General features: G+C 44.2%; 1 protein-coding gene across 1 annotated transcript; it reads right to left on the bottom strand.

Annotated features, from left to right (window-relative positions):
• Nucleotides 1–604: 604 nt before the first annotated feature.
• SNRPD3 (small nuclear ribonucleoprotein D3 polypeptide) lies at nt 605–15,467 on the bottom strand. Its single transcript, XM_075831888.1, has 4 exons — nt 15,315–15,467; nt 15,043–15,191; nt 2,224–2,416; nt 605–776 (listed from the first exon to the last, which is right to left on the bottom strand). Exons 2-4 carry the CDS (start codon nt 15,166–15,168, stop codon nt 715–717), a joined length of 381 nt encoding a protein of 126 aa, XP_075688003.1. The 5' UTR covers nt 15,169–15,191; nt 15,315–15,467; the 3' UTR covers nt 605–714.
• Nucleotides 15,468–16,324: the final 857 nt, after the last annotated feature.

Raw genomic sequence — 16,324 nt, 5'->3', positions numbered from 1 at the left:
CTGTCCAGCGAATGGGATGTCTCTCCAGGGGTGCTGTCATAGGTGAAAGGGTAAAACCCCCTCAGTTTTTTTGCGCATGTAAAATAACGCGTGTAAAAAATGCGAACACAGATGTCACATTTAACTGCAACACAGGAAAAACGCTGCGTGTTTTTACGCGCAGAAAACAGACCTTATTCACACGAACGTGGGGAAACTGCCGTTTTTCACGTCTGAGTTTTACCCACGTGGGACCAGTTTTCATGAAGGGATCCGTGAAAATGGAATAGAACATGTTCTATTTTTCAATGGACCCTTCACACGGTCCCGTATAAGAGGACCCCAAGGCTCTGCTTGGATCAGACTTTTAGCCACAACCAGAAGTATTTAATGCATTTTTTACAAAATGTTACAATTTGATGCAAAATTCCATAAAAGTGCCCAGGACTATGAAGTACTTGGTGACATTTTCACAATGTCAAGTGTCTAGAAAATAAATGGTTATGAGGTATCTCGATTTTTTTTTTTTACATTCAGTGTGAAATGGACCTTATGGAAGCAAAACGGGTTAACCCAAAACATGCAAACATGCTCTTTTGAAATAGAATACAATTCTACAAGGACGTGTCAACATTAAAAAGTTTTATTAATCAGAGTTCAAAAATAAAATAAAGGACAGTCGTTTGAGCATTACAAAAAAAAAAAAGGAAAAAAAAAGCCACAAGTGTAAAAAGGTTATCGTCGTTTTTGGAAGATGTTTCCCCGACCCATGCCACGTCCTCTGCCTCTTGCTGCCACTGATAGAGGGGAAAAATAAAAATAAATTTAAGTCAATGTTAGGAATACTATGTTAATCAGACTTGTGAAATTTCCTATTGTATATATAGGACAAGAGGCTGAAATACAGATTCATATTTCAGCCTTTATTGGGGAAATACAGGAGGTTACAATCTCAATGCCCAGCAGGATTCTAACAAGCCACAATTTTGCATAGAGCACGAGGGAGCGCCCTACTAGAACATTGGCCACTGTTGGAAATTGGCATTTTAACCTGACACGGAACCAGTAAGTGTAGCTTTTCTAGTGATATGCAAGTAAAGTGTGATCCTATTACTGACTGAATACACTAATATGCTTCAGACTAGAGATACAGATATGAGTAAGAGGGTAACTCTGGAAAAAGTTAGACAAAAATTTTTTTTAAAAAAAAAACACAAAGTCAAGACAAAAAAAAAAAAATAATTCCTAAATATTAGCTGCCATGAATACAGCTGGCCACACACACATCAGATAAAGCTAGCGCCTACCAGGATCAACTGGCAGTTTAATGCACCGTCTATAGTGGCAGCCTTAAACCCTTGCACATCACATGCGGAAAGAATTGTCCAGCAGTAGTCATTACCCTCTACCTATTAAAATATACACACTTGGCCGACGTGAGCTTTCAGGTTTATCAGTGTAGGGAGACTTAGCTGCCGGCTGGAGATCCATTTGCCTGTGTTGACTCTTAGGGTATGTTCACACGTCTTAACAAATTACGTCTGAAATTACGGAGCTGTTTTCAGGCGAAAACACCTCCTGAATTTGACGGTTTTTGCAAGAACTCGCGTTTATCGCATGTCCATTACGGATGTAATTGGAGCGGTTTTTCATTGGAGTCAAAGAAAAACGGCTCCAAAAACGTCCAAAGAAGTGCAATGAACTTTGACGTGGGCGTCTTTTGACAGCGACGTGTAAAATTACACCTCGTCTGAACAGATCATAAAACCCATTGCAAGCAGTGGGCAGATGTTTGCAGACGTAATGGAGCCGTCTTTTCAGGCGTAAAATAGGTCGTGTGCACATACCCTTAACACCAACAGATGCACCAGTGTTGGTGGGAAAAACTCTGCTGGCATTACTAAGAAGTCTCCACTTGTGAAGATAGTACGTATTAACGTAACATTATGGTGATCATTTTTTTTAAATAGATATTATTTCTCAGTCTTGGGCCTTTTTTTTCTTCTGCATCACTACTGGCACATGTGAACTTGCAGTTAGGGCTCTTAAAACTTTGGATTGTAACAGACCAAAAAATAAGTTTCCTAAAAACGTGGCTGGGAAAAATATTCTTGGGAAATTTCTTTTCTACCCTCTGCAGAGATCCATTCTACTTCTTGGGCAAAAAAGGATGCAAATGCTGCAGTGTAAACAAGCCTCGAGCTGTGTAACGTGTGCAGAGAATACATCATTAGATGCACCTACCTTGAGCTTTGAGAATAGCAGCTTTCCCCCTTCCAGCTCCCGAGCCCTGGTTTTTATTCTTCATGCTCTTTAACATTGGTGCATTTTTCAACATGTCCGGAAGGATGAGAAATCGTATTTTGCTACCTCTAATGTAGACCTGTTCAAGCTGTGCAACTCTGCCATCTCTGTAAGTCACAGTAATGTTTGACATCTGAAAACAAACATGAACACGGTCAATTTAATAGCATTCCAACACATAAAAATTGTTGATATATATATATATATATAAGACTGTAGAGAATTTTCAGCTGTTTCCTTAACCAAAGTTATAAGACATTTGAATTGAACTTAAACACTTTCATGACTGGGCCTAAAAAAGGCCTTCATGACCTAAATTTTTTTGTTTTTGCCCCTCTGCCTTTCATCAGCCATAACTTTTTTATTTTTTCATTGACGTGGCTGTATGAGGCCTTGTATAAATTAATTCTTCAGGTCATTACGATCGTGTAGATACCCAATACGTGTAGGTTTTGTTTTTATGTAATGTAGGGCCAATAAAATATTTTACGCAAAACGACACTTTTTTTTGGGACATTTAGATTTGTTACTTTTTTTTTTTTTTAACAGGTTCCCGACCGCTGGCCGTAAATATACGGCCAGCGGTCAGGGTCTCTAAAGTCCGGCGTATAGTATATATACGGCCGCACTTCAGAGACTGTGCACGCGCGATCGCGTGCACACAGCTCTATGCCCTGGCTGTTGCTAACAGCCATGGGCACTGGGCAGAATGTCAGGGGTCAATCTTTTGGCCCCTGAACATGTGATCGCTGTGACAACCAATCACAGCGATCACATGCATTTCTGCATAGAAAACAGTGTGCACGCGATCGCGTGCACACAGCCCTGTGCCCTCGCTGTTACCAACAGCTCTGGGCACTGGGCAGAGTATCAGGGACCAATCTGATGGTCCCTGAACATGTGGTCGCTGTGAAAATCACAGCGACCACATTTGTTTTATTTTGAGTTTTCTGGCAGTAAATCTCCTGCCTCTTTTCTTCTCCTCAAACATTGTTTCAGTTTGAGGAGAAAAAGAGACTCGAGAGAATTGCTGCCAGAAGATTACAGTGAAAAAAAAACAAAACAGTTACACTATAAAACATTCTCTGTATAGATAGATTGTATAGATAGATAGAAATCTATCTATCCATCTATCTTTTTTTCTATCTATCTACCTTTCTTTCTTTTATTCTATTAGAATAGGCAGGTAGGGAGTATATAATTATATATATATCCACATATATATAATATATATAGCAATAGCGGTTTATTTTTTTGTTAGCGGTAGTGTAGATATATATAGCAGTTAGGCCCCATGCACACGACAGCAAAAAACCTCCGTTTTTGCGGACCGCAACTGCGGTCCGCAAAAACTGAGCCATTCACTTTCATTGAACGCTGACACCTTTCAGTAGCACTACGGAAGGGTGTCAGTGCCGTGGAAATGTTCCGGGAATTATGGAACATGTCCGTTCTTTCGCATTTTGCGGGCCGTGCTCCCATACTTTGTATGGGAGCACGGCCCGAAAATGCGGCTGTCAGTCAGCGGCCGGCCGTGCCCGCGATCGCAGACAGCAATTGCGGGCACGGTCGTGTGCATGGGGCCTTAGTTTGTGTGTTTTATAAAAAAAATAAAAAAATAAAATTTGTTTAGTTAGTCTTAGTGTTAGTTACGTTATGGCGAGGAAGTTGTTTAGCGCCGAGGAGGCATACGCCATGCTGTGGTCTGAGTCGGAGACCGCATCAGAGATGGCGTCCGAGATGGAACCTGTTTTAGGTAGTGACGATGACAGCGTCACTTCAGGTTCATCTTCAGGGGACGTTGTCCCTGATGCAGTCGAAACTGCAGAACATGAAAGCGCAGGGCCAAGTAGCGCTGTAGCACGGGACAGCCTGGTCCCTCCAGTCCAGGCTCTTGTATGGGCACCTGCCCCATCTTTTGGGCCTAGAATCCACGGATTTACTGCCACTCCTGGCATAACCGTGGACAATACAAATTTTGTCCAAATGGATTACTTCCATTTATTTATAACGGACGACATCCTAAATCAGATTGTCCACGAAACAAATTTATATGCCACGCAATATATAAGGCAGAAACCTTCATCCACCCATGCCAGAGATTGGACGCCTACCAATTTGCAGGAATTAAAAAAAAATTTGGGGCTCACCCTAAATATGGGTATTGTCAAAAAGCCCTCCATTAGGTCTTACTGGTCAACAAGACCCGCCCAAGCCACCCCAGTATATTCTGCAGTAATGCCCAGGTCTCGTTATGAGACAATAATGAGGTTCCTCCACTTCAATGACAACGCACAGGCCCCCCCAAGTACCGATGCAAACCGGGATCGGTTGTTCAAAATAAGACCGCTAATAAATTCCCTGAATAATTTATTTCTGCAACTCTACACCCCTGAGCAGAATGTAAGTGTGGACGAGCAGATATTTTGGAAGTGTTATAGAAACTCTGTTGAGTTTTGTAAAACCAGCTTTGAAAAAAAGCGATATGTGAAATAATCTTCTTCTATCCTCCGCCCTCCTACTTCTCTATGTGATAAATAAGGCCACATATTTGGTATCCCCGTGCACGGGAGAAGTGGCAGAATGTGAACGGAGATTAATTTTGACCGTGGTCTATACCGTGTGTGAAAAATGCTGGTATAAACTGACGCATTTGCTAAAAAATTGCTAATTTTATTTTGTTCCATCTTATTCAAGAAACTTTCAGAAGAAAACTGGACTGTCTAAAAATATGATAAACCCCTTGAAGGAAACCTTGTGGGGTCTACTTGTGTGAATGAAGTCATTTATAGGGTGTTTCTAATGTTTCAGCAGCATTACGCCCCCAAGAAAACAGTATGCGGCTCTAAAATCAAGTGCAGAACTCCTGGACCGAAAAGGCCAAAAAGCCTCCTTTTATGCCAAGCCCTGGCACATGCCCGCACAGTGAATAAGGCACACATATTTGGTATCCCCATGCACGGGAGAAGTGGAAGAATGTGAAAGGAGATGAATTTTGACCGTGGTCTATACCGTGTGTGAAAAATGCTAGCCTAAACTGACGCATTTGCTAAAAAAGTGCTGATTTTATTTTGTTCCATCTTATTCAAGAAACTTTCAGAAGAAAACTGGACTTGCTAAAAATATGATAAACCCCTTGAAGGAAACCTTGTGGGGTCTACTTGTGTGAATGAAGTCATTTATGGGGTGTTTCTAATGTTTCAGCAGCATTACGCCCCCCAGAAAACAGTATACGGCTATAAAATCAAGTGCAGAATTCCTGGACCGAAAAGGCCAAAAAGCCTCCTTTTATGCCAAGCCCTGGCACATGCCTGCACAGCGAATAAGGCACACATATTTGGTATCCCCATGCACGGGAGAAGTGGAAGAATGTGAAAGGAGATGAATTTTGTCCGTGGTCTATACCGTGTGTGAAAAATACTAGCCTAAACTGACGCATTTGCTAAAAAAGTGCTGATTTTATTTTGTTCCATCTTATTCAAGAAACTTTCAGAAGAAAACTGGACTTGCTAAAAATATGATAAACCCCTTGAAGGAAACCTTGTGGGGTCTACTTGTGTGAATGAAGTCATTTATGGGGTGTTTCTAATGTTTCAGCAGCATTAGGCCCCCCAGAAAACAGTATGCGGCTATAAAATCAAATGCAAAATTCCTGGACCGAAAAGGCCAAAAAGCCTCCTTTTATGCCAAGCCCTGGCACATGCCCGCACAGTGAATAAGGCTCACATATTTGGTATCCCCATGCACGGGAGAAGTGGAAGAATGTGAAAGGAGATTAATTTTGGCCGTGGTCCATACCGTGTGTGAAAAATGCTAGCATAAACTGGCGCAATTGCTAAATTCTTGCATTTTTTTCCAATTTTGCCCACTTTAGAGAAAAAAAAAAAAATTATATATACACTGACAAATGCCACTAAAATAAAGCCCTATCTGTCCTTTAAAAAGAGTGTAAAATTCAAAGATGAACTTTATTCACCTGCTGAGTTATAGTCATCTAAAGAAGCGCATAGCAAAATTGTGAAATTTGCTCTGGTCATTTAGCTGTAAAACAGCCTAGTCCTTAACCGGTTAAATCCCATTGAGAGAACTTTACTTACAACTTTATCTTTTACTTATAATGTATTAGCATACTCCTGTATGCTAATACATTACACTGTCACTATGACACAAGCTGCTGTTAGGGCAGCACATGGTGCAAACTGGACAGCCATGGGGTCCTTTCTAGGTTCCCAGGGCTGACTGCAGAGGGATTCCCGGTCTTTGATCACGTCACCGGGTTTGCTTAGAGGATGAGCGCTCATCAGCCTCTTCTACAGCGATGCCAAAAGACCCCGTAGACTAAATACCTGCACCGCCTGCCATCAATAGACAGTGGGGGGCTCCTTAAGGAGGATCTGACAGTTTATTAATGCCCTATTTCCTAACTAATCTAATAGGCGCTATGATGCTGAAACTACAAAGTAATTTGTTTAAAAAAAAAAAAAAAAAAAACATTTGCAAAGTTAAGCATTTTTCTAAATATGCTTCTCTAATAGCAAAATGGGAGTGGACTTTTTTCACTCTGGGCAGTGTAATGTTTTCTGTCTGATGCTGTCCAATCAGTATACAGCTTCTCCCCCTTCCGTGCCCAGCAACAGCGTGATCATAAAGTATACAGCTTCTCCCCCTTCCGTGCCCAGCAACAGCGTGATCAATAAAGTATACAGCTTCTCCCCCTTCCGCACCCAGCAACAGCGTGATCATAAAGTATACAGCTTCTCCCCCTTCCGTGCCCAGCAACAGCGTGATCATAAAGTATACAGCTTCTCCCCCTTCCGTGCCCAGCAACAGCGTGATCAATAAAGTATACAGCTTCTCCCCCTTCCGCACCCAGCAACAGCGTGATCATAAAGTATACAGCTTCTCCCCCTTCCGTGCCCAGCAACAGCGTGATCATAAAGTATACAGCTTCTCCCCCTTCCGTGCCCAGCAACAGCGTGATCAATAAAGTATACAGCTTCTCCCCCTTCCGTGCCCAGCAACAGCGTGATCATAAAGTATACAGCTTCTCCCCCTTCCGTGCCCAGCAACAGCGGGATCATAAAGTATACAGCTTCTCCCCCTTCCGTGCCCAGCCACAGAGTGATCATAAAGTATACAGCTTCTCCCCCTTCCGCGCCCAGCAACAGCGTGATCATAAAGTATACAGCTTCTCCCCCTTCCGTGCCCAGCAACAGCGGGATCATAAAGTATACAGCTTCTCCCCCTTCCGTGCCCAGCCACAGAGTGATCATAAAGTATACAGCTTCTCCCCCTTCCGCGCCCAGCAACAGCGTGATCATAAAGTATACAGCTTCTCCCCCTTCCGTGCCCAGCAACAGCGTGATCATAAAGTATACAGCTTCTCCCCCTTCCGTGCCCAGCAACAGCGTGATCATAAAGTATACAGCTTCTCCCCCTTCCGTGCCCAGCCACAGAGTGATCATAAAGTATACAGCTTCTCCCCCTTCCGTGCCCAGCAACAGCGTGATCAATAAAGTATACAGCTTCTCCCCCTTCCGTGTCCAGCAACAGTGTGATCATAAAGTATACAGCTTCTCTCCCTTCCGTGCCCAGCAACAGCGGGATCATAAAGTATAGAGCTTCTCCCCCTTCCGTGCCCAGCAACAGCGTGATCAATAAAGTATACAGCTTCTCCCCCTTCCGTGCCCAGCAACAGCGTGATCATAAAGTATACAGCTTCTCCCCCTTCCGTGCCCAGCAACAGCGGGATCATAAAGTATACAGCTTCTCCCCCTTCCGTGCCCAGCCACAGTGTGATCATAAAGTATACAGCTTCTCTCCCTTCCGTGCCCAGCAACAGTGTGATCATAAAGTATACAGCTTCTCTCCCTTCCGTGCCCAGCAACAGTGTGATCATATAGTATACAGCTTCTCCCCCTTCCGCGCCCAGCAACAGTGTGATCATATAGTATACAGCTTCTCCCCCTTCCGTGCCCAGCAACAGTGTGATCATATAGTATACAGCTTCCATTCCCAACTGTGTATTCAACTGGCGATACCTCCGGTTGTGTCACAGCTAGAACTGCGATCCTGGTGTCATCTCAAAGATTCTTTCATACGCCACTGCAACCGTTCTAGGAGATACGGCTGTTTGAAGTGCCCCTTCCCTCTAGACTCACACGGTGTGTGAAAGCAGATTTATGCTGATAGAACAGCGTCAGAGGCTGCGAGGAAGTGCCACCTCAGGAGAATCGTGCCTTACCCATCACCTGTCTAGCATAGCCTCATTTGCATATTTAAAAAAAAAGCTCATAAACTTAAAATAAACTATGCCACACAATTTTCACTAGCATGGTCAGCTCCTATCAGGTGAGCTAGAAGATCGGGAATTACTAAACTAGTAACCGTCTCTTTTAAAGGGGGTTCTCCACTGATGACCCATCCACCAGAGAGGTCATCAGTACATCATCTGTGGGTGTCCAACACCCAGACCGATCAACCCCCCAAAAAACAAACACCTTTAGTAATCAGTTAACACCTTCCTACCACAGTACTTGAATCAGCCCTTCAGTCAGAGGACTAGTGTCACGATACTAGAATTTGGACGTCGATACCGATACTCTATATGAAAACAACACTTTGCCAACAATAACATTTAAAAAAAACAAAAAACAAAAAAAAAACCAAGCTTCCATTTTCTAATGCGAGGCTCGTGGTGTGATGAATTTGAAACCTCCATGTGCCTAACACATTAATAGTAATTAACCCATCATGTTCCACAGTCATAATTGACAACATTGGGTTAGTGAGGTACATGATGGGGTTAATAAACGATTAATGTGAGGCACATTGAGGTTCAAAATTCATAATACCTCGTGCCCCACATTAATAAGTGAACGAAAGCAGTTTTTATTTTATAACAGTGTAAACATCATAAATGATGCTATAGATTTGTTATTACGGTCGCAACAATTTATTTAAAGATTTATTGTAAAAAGTGTGTATTTTTTATTTAACATTACTTTATATTTCTTTTGCTTTATTTTTAAACTTTAATGTACTGGCATACATCTATATTCCAGTACATTAGCCTGTGTACTGATACATATGTCCTAACAACTGCCTGTGTACTAAGTATGCCCTAACAGGAAATATGATCAGACAGAGATGGGGCCCTTTAATGGACCCTGGGCTGTCTACCCATGTATGGTATGTCCCTCGATCGTGTCATATGGATTTGCTGTGACGCGATCCAAAGGGCATCCCCCCCCTTCTTGTTTTCCCCTTGAATGCTGCGGTCAGCTTTGACCGCAGAATTCAAGGGAATAGCGGCGGAGATGAGGTTTCTCTGATCTCTGCCGTTAGAGCGGGGCTGCGGCTGTGTAATACAGCCATTGCCCCACTCCTGACAATAAGTGCGCGCGATCAGCATGAGGTGATGCAGCTGGCACTGCACTAATGAGCGGCGACGCAGGCACTGAAGACAGAACATGGGGGCGTTTTGTAGCGCTCCCGCCATGTTCTGTCTTCAGTGCCAGCAATCATTAGTGCAGCACTGGTCGCATGACATTATCCGGACCGCATGCTCACATTGGTCAGGACTCAGGAATGGGGCAATGGCTGTATTACACAGCCGCAGCCCCGCTCTAACAACATTCACGTTACTATACTTAGCTGTGCGGCCGCACAGCTTAGTACCGAAACACATGAAAAAACTGTATTGAACAGTTTGAGGGTGCATGGTATTGAGATTTCGATGCATCGTGCAACCCTACAGAGGACACTGGCCACTTTCCAGGGAGATCAGCGCACGGGGTAGAGGCAAGAAGCTAGTGCACATGCGTGTCCATGGCAGACAGCTGCAGAAAGTGGACAAAGAATGAGGAGAGAAAACAAAAACTCCAGGAGGCGCTACAACTGACACCAATGTAAGATATTTCAGCTTTGAAAACACTTTTTAACCGTTTCATATTGCAAAAATACTTCATTTTAAAGGGGTTTCCCCCATGAAGGGAATTTATGTCATACCCACAGGATGTCAAATGGATGCGGGTCCCACCACTGGGACCAGCACCTATCTCTAGAACGGGGTCCCCTAATACCCATTCTAGCTTTTTGTGCTCGCGCTGACTCCCGGCCACTTCCTAATGACATGGTTGGGAGTTACGTGAACAGCGTTCTATTCAGTTCTACGGGAGTTACAGAAACAGCGTAGCTTAGCGAGATACGCGGTTTACGTAACTCTCGACCATGTCATCAGGAAGTAGCCAGGAGGCAGCATGAGCACAAAAAGCTAGAACGGGGTTTAGGGGGCCCAGTTCTAGAAGTGGGAACCGAATTGGACATTTTTTACATATCCTGTGGATGTCAAATTTCCTTCATGGGGAAAACCCCATTAACCCCTTGGTGAGCCTTTTCACGGCGGACCAGTCAAAGTCCTGCACAGGTGTCCCGTGCAGGCTGGAGCGGGTGCTCAGTTGTCTTTTGATGGCAGGCGGTGCAGGTGCTTAGTCTACAGCGACGCCTTTTGGCGTCTCTGTAGAAGAGGCTGATGTGCGCTCGTGTGAGCGCTCATACTCTAAGCAGGAGCTGTAACTGACAGCTCCTGATCTTAGAGCAGCCTCCTGAACACAGCTGGGGTCAGAAAACATTCCAACCCCAGCTGTTAAACTCTGATCGCCGCGGTCTGATCAAAGCAAACTCCCCTCTTTGACCTGGTCATCGTAAACCCGATGATGTGATCAAAGAGCAGGGAATCCCTCTGCAGTCAGCCCCGGGGACCTAGAGAGGAGCCCAGGGCTGTCTGGGCAGCACGTGCTGCCCTAACAGCAGCCTGTGTCAGAGGGGATCCGCCTCTATAAAACAACTCTGACAGACTCAGGCCATCCAAGTATTATATAGACAGCAATTCATCTGTACGGCCACCATATACTACTTACTACACTTCCACAGCAGGGAAAAGTCTGGATTATCCAGGCTTCCCCCAGGAAAGTCTTTGATAAGACAGACCCTTTAAGGTGGTCTTCCCAGAATCATAAATCACCACCTGTCCACAGGATAGGTGATATTTTCTAATCGTTGGAAACCACCAGTGATCATGACAACTGGGTCTGGAACCCCACATTCCTCCTCACTGCTGCTCCAAAGTTTATGGGAATGACTCAGACATTGAATGGAGCAGCAGGCACAAGCTCAGTCCCTGCTCCATTAAAGAGACTGTCACTAGTTTATCAATTCCCTATCTCCTAACTAATCTAAGAGGCGCTATGATGCCGATAACTACATTGTCATTTGTTTTTAAAAAAAATTGCAAAGTTAGGAGCATTTTTCAAAATATGCTAATAAGGCTATAATGGCCAAATAGGCGACTTTCTTTTTACTCTGGGCGGTGTAACGTTTTCTATACGAGACTGTCCAATCGCCATACAGCTTCTTTGCCTTTCCTGCCCAGCAACACCGCGTGATCACATAGTAGACAGCTTCCATTCCCAACTGCTTTCAACTGGTGACACAGCTGGTTGTTTCACAACTAGAACTGTGATCCTGGTGTCATATGAACGATTAAAATATCCTATGGTGTCTCATACTGTGTAAGGCAGCTTCATCGCTGGTGTTACCTCCCAGTTGTCTAATAAAGGCTAATTTACATATTTATAAAAAAAGCTAAACAATATAAAATAAATGTTTTGGGACAATTGTCACTAGCATTATCAGTGTGGCAGCATCTTTTAAATTAGCTAGAAGATTGGGCATTACTAAACTAGTGACAGAGCCTCTTTAAAGGTCCTATTACACCGGCCGATGCAACGAGCGCCGATCAACGAGACAGCTCGTTGATCGGCGCTCATTTGCTCCAGTCAAAAGGAGCTATGTATGGGGACGAGCAGTCGTTACTCGGATCGCTTGTCCCCATACGTTATCATGCCAGCAGCTTATCTCCCTGTTTTACACAGGAAGATGTGTTGCCGACAACAATATATATATATTTTTTAAACTATACAATCAACAGATGTACGAACGTTTGGTCGTTCATGCGCGGAACAGGCAATTATTGGCAACAAGCGTTATATGGATGCGCGTCCGCCCGATAATTGCCCAGTGTAAAACCCCCTTAAAGGAACAGTGTCATCACAAATAATTTTTTTATATGTTAAAGATGTTAGTGCCTTAATATAAACGTTTATTTTCATTTGTGTGTTTGTGTTTTACTGTTTCTTATTTTTACACTTTTTCTTCCCTATGGGGGCTGCCATTTTTTGTTCCATTTCTGTGTGTGTCGATTAACGACACACACAGACATGGAATACGGCAGCCACAGTCCCATAGGGACTGCGAACGGCTCCCGTCCCATTGACTGCCGTGTACGGCGTCTGTGTGGGAACTGCGCATGCGCCGCTCCCACACAGTCCTATTCGAAATTGGCGCCGTCCGGCGCCATTTTCCTGTGGACCGGAAGTCGCGGCCGGACAGTAATATTACTACTTCCGGTCGCGGCTTCCGGACTTGTGCAGAAGGAACAGCGGCAGCAAAGGGAGCGGACGGGCCGGAGGGAGCCGCGGCGGCAGGAGCAGGTAAGAGATTTCAATGTATGTTCGTGTTTGTGTGTGTTTACTACTGTATGTAAACCTACTACACTGTGTGTTAGCTCAAAAAATGGCGACACACAGCGTAGGAGGTTACACCGTTCAAACCCCTCGTTTATCCCGGCACTAGCCAGGATAAAGGAGGGGGGGATGCTGAGAGCTCACTAGAGCGAGGGCTTTTAACCCAATGTTGCAATGCTGCAATTTTGGGAACTAGCTCCATCTAGTGACCAAAAATGGGTAGTATTATAAATTAGAAAAAATTTATAATATTTCCTGACTCGCGAAAAAAATAAAAAAAATTTGAACAATGTTTAATCACCCACACACTAAATGTTTAATTTTTAAAAAAAAATCATGTTTTTCTGGCAACACATTCCCTTTAAAGAGGCTCTGTCACCAGATTTGCAAACCCCTATCTCGTATTGCAGCAGATAGGCGCTGCAATGTAGATTACAGTAACGTTTTTTTTTTTTTTTTTCAAAAACGAGCATTTTTGGCCAAGTTATGACCATTTTTATATTTATGCAAATGAGCCTTAAGTACAACTGGGCGTGTTTAAAGTTATGTCCAACTGGGCGTGTATTATGTGTGTACATCGGGGCGTTTTTACTTGTTTTACTAGCTGGGCGTTGTGAATGGGAGTGTATGATGCTGACGAATCAGCATCATCCACTTCTCTTCGTTAACACCCAGCTTCTGGCAGTGACCAGACACAAAGCGCGTTCGAGAGATCACGCTGTGACGTCACTTCCTGCCCCAGGCAGGTCCTGCATCGTGTCGGACGAGCGAGGACACATCGGCACCAGAGGCTACAGATGATTCTGCAGCAGAATCGGCATTTGCAGGCAAGTCGATGTAGCCTCTGTCGCCTGGTGCCGATGTGTCCTCGCTCGTCCGACACGATGCAGGACCTGGGGCAGGAAGTGACGTCACAGCGTGATCTCTCGAGAACACGCTGTGTGTCTGTGCACTGCCAGAAGCTGGGTGGTAACGAAGAGAAGTGGATGATGCTGATTCGTCAGCACCATACACTTCCATTCACAACGCCCAGCTAGTAAAACAAGTAAACACGGCCAGATGTTACACACACAATACATGCCCAGATGTACTTAAGGCTCATTTGCATAAATATAAAAATGCTCATAACTTGGCCAAAAATGCTCGTTTTTTGGAAAAAAACAAAAACTTTACTGTAATCTACATTGCAGCGCCGATCTGCTGCAATACGAGATAGGGGTTTGAAAATCTGGTGACAGAGCCTCTTTAAGGCTACATTCACACGACAGTGAAAAAAAAAAATGGCCATTTAACTGATCAACGGTCAGTTTTTCATGGCCTTCTTGCATCAGTGTCTCTAAATTTTCATCCATTTCCAGTTCATCTGTCCGTTTGTCATTTGTCAGTTTCTTTGTCCCAACCTCCTGAAAACACCCCAGTGCCCATGTGGATAGTGCTGCAATGTCCATCTAGATAGTGCTACAGCGCCAACTGTAGATAATGCCCACATAGCAACAGTGCCCACCATAGACAGCACCAGTGACCCCACGCATAGATAGCTGGTTTTTTTTAGCACTGTGGTGCTATGTGAATACACCCATAGAACGTCATGGTTCTGAAAACAGCCATCACACAGGAGTTTTTCACAGTCTTGTGAATGTAAAAGTCCTGTTCACATCACCGTTCGCTTTCCGTTCCGTCGGGTGAACCACGCAACGGAAAGTGGAACTGAAACCACAGCTTCCGTTACCATTGATACCAATGGTGCCGGAAACATTGCTAATGGTTTGCATGTCACCATTCTGGTAGGTTTCCGTTTTAATGACGGAATCAATAGCGGAGTCGACTGCGCTATTAATTCAGTCGGATAAAACCAGAAACCTGCCGGAATGGTGACGAACGGAAACCATCAGCAATGTTTCCGTCACCATTGATATCAATGGTGACGGAAACGGAAGCTGTGGATTCACTTGCAGGGTTCACCCGACGGAAACCTCCAACGGAACGGAGAGCCAACGCTGATGTGAACGGGCCCCAAGTCTTTCTTCACTGCAGATGGGGCAGCACGGAGTTCAGGACCCCTGTTTTCATGATCAGTGGGGAATCCAGCTATTAGAAAACGGTGGACAGGTAACAATTTATACATTTTGGAATTAACCCCTTGGGCCACCCTCAGTGATAGGAGTGCGCTCACCTGGCAGTTCATGTTATCCTCTGCCTCGATGAGTTTCCCTCTGTAAACCTCGCCAGTATTTGTCTCGCAGGTCACAATATGTCCCTCTGCTTCGTGCAGAACTTTGATGGGCACTCCGATAGACATGGCTCGTGGTTAAGTGTTTCAACCTGGAATAAAGCAAATTCAATCAGACGCTCCTACCACACCAGGGCTGTGTTATAAACGGCCTGAGCCGCAGCCAACAACCCATCCACTGCTACTCACTGCTTCAAACCGCTGGACATACTCACCTTACTCGTGCAAATGCTGATCTGCGTTCTAATGGCGTCCCGCCTGCCCCACAATGCAAAGCGAACAGGAAGATGAGGAAAGCCGGTACGGCTGATTTCCGTCGTAACAGAGCAAGCGCCGTCAGATACAAGAACTCGATCGGAAGGTTCCGGCCAATCGTGCTGCGTAATAACTGTTCCACCCGCCCTTCTGCGCATGCTCGAGAGCGCCCCTGTTTTTCGAGCTCATTCATGGTCATCCTGTAAGCAAACTAAATGAGAGACTGGCCTGTACTATTATAGCTATGCTGCACGGGTGACCTATTTTAACTACTTAAACTTGGATACAAACCAGAATCTGTGTTAATAATTAAACAATATTAGCACAATAATATATTCGTTTTTTTGTTTTTTTTCTAATGCGCAAATAAAAAGGGGAGCAGTTGCATAAAGCAACCAATCAGATTCTAGCTTTCATCTTTCCAATGCATCTTTCTTGTACTTGGGAGTAACAGGAGTGTCCTGATTGGTTGCTGTGAGGTAACTTCTGCTTTTTCTGTTTATTGCTGTGCATCTATCTCACTTTTGTGTCATGGGTTGTACTTTTTCTTACTTTGAGTCTTGTTTTGCACTTTGATTTTATGGACCATTCCAGGGGCGTCCATTAATGGGGTGTACTACTATAAACACATCAGGTTACCCTGAAATAGCGATACACATACTCCGTTATTCCACAATAGACCCTATTGTCAAACTGTATTAGTACACAACCCCCAAAAAGCTACAGGACTTACTAAGGACACTTTATAAGTTCATGAAGACATTGGGAGCTCAGACATTGATAGAGACGTTAAAACTTTTCCTTTTTCACTCACATTATGGGCAACGTGAGCGGGTTAATCAGGAGGAACAGTGAGAGGGTCATTGCTCCACAACAGGAGAATTGATCAAGGCATTCTGGTGAGGAAGGGAATGCTATCCAAGATGGCCACATGATATCTGGTGCCAACATGTCTGGTGCAGAACAATAG

This window comes from Rhinoderma darwinii, chromosome 1, assembly GCF_050947455.1.
Source record: "Rhinoderma darwinii isolate aRhiDar2 chromosome 1, aRhiDar2.hap1, whole genome shotgun sequence".
NCBI classification, from domain to species: domain Eukaryota; kingdom Metazoa; phylum Chordata; class Amphibia; order Anura; family Rhinodermatidae; genus Rhinoderma; species Rhinoderma darwinii.
Note: the sequence above shows the minus strand (reverse complement) of the source record. Positions and strands in the feature narration are given on the sequence as shown.

Excerpts from the sequence above, each read along its gene's own strand:
- SNRPD3 (XM_075831888.1), bottom strand. The coding sequence starts at position 15,168 with ATGTCTATCGGAGTGCCCATCAAAGTTCTGCACGAAGCAGAGGGACAT. Across the intron at positions 2,417-15,042 it reads AGGATAACATGAACTGCCAG|ATGTCAAACATTACTGTGAC; the intron begins GTGAGCGCACTC and ends GTTTGTTTTCAG. Across the intron at positions 777-2,223 it reads TGCTATTCTCAAAGCTCAAG|TGGCAGCAAGAGGCAGAGGA; the intron begins GTAGGTGCATCT and ends CCCCTCTATCAG.